Genomic DNA, 2,317 nt, shown 5'->3' on the forward strand with positions numbered 1-2,317 from the left:
AAAAAAAAAAACAAAACAGATTTATTTTATTTTAACTTGTGTACCTGTGTGTGGATGTGTGTGGCTGTGAGTGAGGGGCCAGGGAAGATCAGGAGAGCACATCTGATGTACTGGAGCTGGAGTTAGAGGGCCAGGGGGTGAGCCACCTGACGTGCACGCAGCCATGGAGCCACCTCTCCAGGTTCCTGTGCTACTTGGTCAGAAAGGAAACCAAGACACACAGGAAAATGACACTCTGAGAACACGGGCAAACTGAAACCAACCACTCCCTGCTGATGAAGACTGTCATATTGATTGGTGTCTTTGGAAATGAACAGCCAAAGAATTGCCACTTAATTCGATTCCAAATGAGGAGAAGTACCTACCCCCTTCAGGTCACGGACGATGCGCTTTTGGCTCCGTTCAGTCTGGAGTCGCTGAAGCTCCTCCCCTTCCACAGGGTCGCCTCTGTTTTGCTAGATTTTTATATTAGTGACACACTAAAGTCAAAAACAAATGCATGAAACTTTCTCTTTAAAGCTTGTAGAAGCCTGCTGGACAATGGGTCACCCTGCCACAGAGCGCTGACAGGCTAAAGTGTCCACTATTCTTACTGTTCAGACATGGGGGAATTTAGAGAGACACAGAGTCTCATGTAGCCCAGGCCAGCCTGAAACTCACTATGTGTCTGAGGATGCCCCTGAACTTCTGACCCTCCTGCTTCCACCTCACAGAGTATCCCAGGATAGGTAGGAATCAGTCTCACTCCACGCCCTCCAAAACAACATAAGGCTTTCTTTTCTTTTTCTTTTTCTATTATTTTCTTTTTTTTTAATAAATTGATTGCAGGTCCTCCAGTGTGAACTTCGTATGACATCATACAGTAATGCCTAAAAGGTTGGCCTCGGGGCTGAAGAGGTGGCTTAGCAGTTGAGCGGTTGCTATGCTTGCAGAGACGTGAGTTCAGTTCCTACCACTGTGTTGATTGGTTCACAATGGCTTAGAGCTCCAGCTCCAGGGGTTTGCCTGCCCCGTTCTTGCCTCTGCAGGCACCCCACTCATGGGCACATGCTCACACACGTGGACATACAGTTACAAATAAGATAAATCTCTAAAAAATAAAAGCTTGGCCCTGTAATCACTTTTCCTGCTCATTGAGACCCTGTAGTTCACACTACTAAGCTTTGCTGTTTTTTTGGGGGGGGAGGGGAGGGGGGTTAGGTCCCCTATAATTCAGATGCCAGTGCCTCACTCAGCCCTAGCTCCTCAGCACATGACTATATGTGGCATCCAGCTTGGGGTAACTCCTAACAGCAGTTTTGGGCCTCTCATTTTGATGCTGTGTAGACCACAAGTACATCTCACATCCAGATCCATGGGCTGAGTCTGGTCCTTTCCTTGAACTGAAAGTCTCTCTCTTTGTGTCTCTCTCTGTCTCTGACTCTCCCTCTCTCCCTCTGTCTCTGTCTCTGTCTGTCTCTCTGTGTCTCTATCTCCTTCCCTCTTCCTCTATCCCTCCCCCCCCCCCGGCCCCCATTCTAGGCAGGTACTCTGCCATTCTGTAGGACTTGCAGCTTTCCTTGCGTTGTATTTCTCCTGCTTTGGCATCTTGTATACAATGGGAGTTGAAAAGATTTAGTGAAGCAAATGAGATCATCATGGCAGCCACTCTGACCTTGTACTTCGCATGTGCTTTTTTCCACTCCTCAGTGAGCTCTCTTTTAAACCTGTAAGTTGTGCGTTCTTTACCAAGGTGCACCTGCCTGTGGAGAACAAAAGCCAACTTCTAGAAACCATCCACAAACATCATCTCTGCAATGAGTGTCTTAGCTATATTCTATAACCAAGAAGGGATGGGAAGAAACTGGAGGGAATCGCCTCTGGGGTGAATAATATCCCATGAAATGAAGCTTATCATTTAGTGATTAATGCTAAAATATTTATGAATTAATAAAACAAGGGCCTGAGAGATAGTTTATTCAGTGATGTGTTTGCTTTGCAAGCACAAGTTTAATTCCCCGAGCAGGAGCCTGGTACAAAATGTCAGGAGTGGCAGGATGCTCTCTCCATTTTAGCACTGTGCAGGTACACACAAGGGATCCCAGGGGAGCCAGCATAGCCTGCTAGGTGAGCTCAGGCCTGTGAGAGGTCCTGTCTCAAAAAAAGGCTGAATGAATAGCTCAGTATTTAAGAGATGTTCTTTTCTTTTTTTGGCTTTTTGAGACAGGGTTTCTCTGTGTAGCCCTGGTTGTCCTGGAACTCACTCTGTAGACCAGGCTGGCCTTGAACTCAGAAATCTGCCTGCCTCTGCCTCCCAAGTGCTGGGATTAAAGGCATG

At 46.9% G+C, this 2,317-nt stretch overlaps 1 protein-coding gene across 1 annotated transcript in view; it reads right to left on the reverse strand.

Moving 5' to 3' along the window:
- The window catches only part of Cfap221 (cilia and flagella associated protein 221), a 71,395-nt gene that overhangs the window by 25,752 nt on the left and 43,326 nt on the right, over nt 1-2,317 (reverse strand). Inside the window, exons 11-12 of the mRNA XM_021199190.1 lie at nt 1,655-1,742; nt 366-455 (exon numbers count right to left, since the gene is read on the reverse strand). Of these exons, the coding sequence (XP_021054849.1) occupies nt 366-455; nt 1,655-1,742 (178 nt within the window). The remainder of the gene's footprint in view (nt 1-365; nt 456-1,654; nt 1,743-2,317) is intronic.

Source organism: Mus pahari, chromosome 5 (assembly GCF_900095145.1).
Source record: "Mus pahari chromosome 5, PAHARI_EIJ_v1.1, whole genome shotgun sequence".
In the NCBI taxonomy this organism is placed as follows: domain Eukaryota; kingdom Metazoa; phylum Chordata; class Mammalia; order Rodentia; family Muridae; genus Mus; species Mus pahari.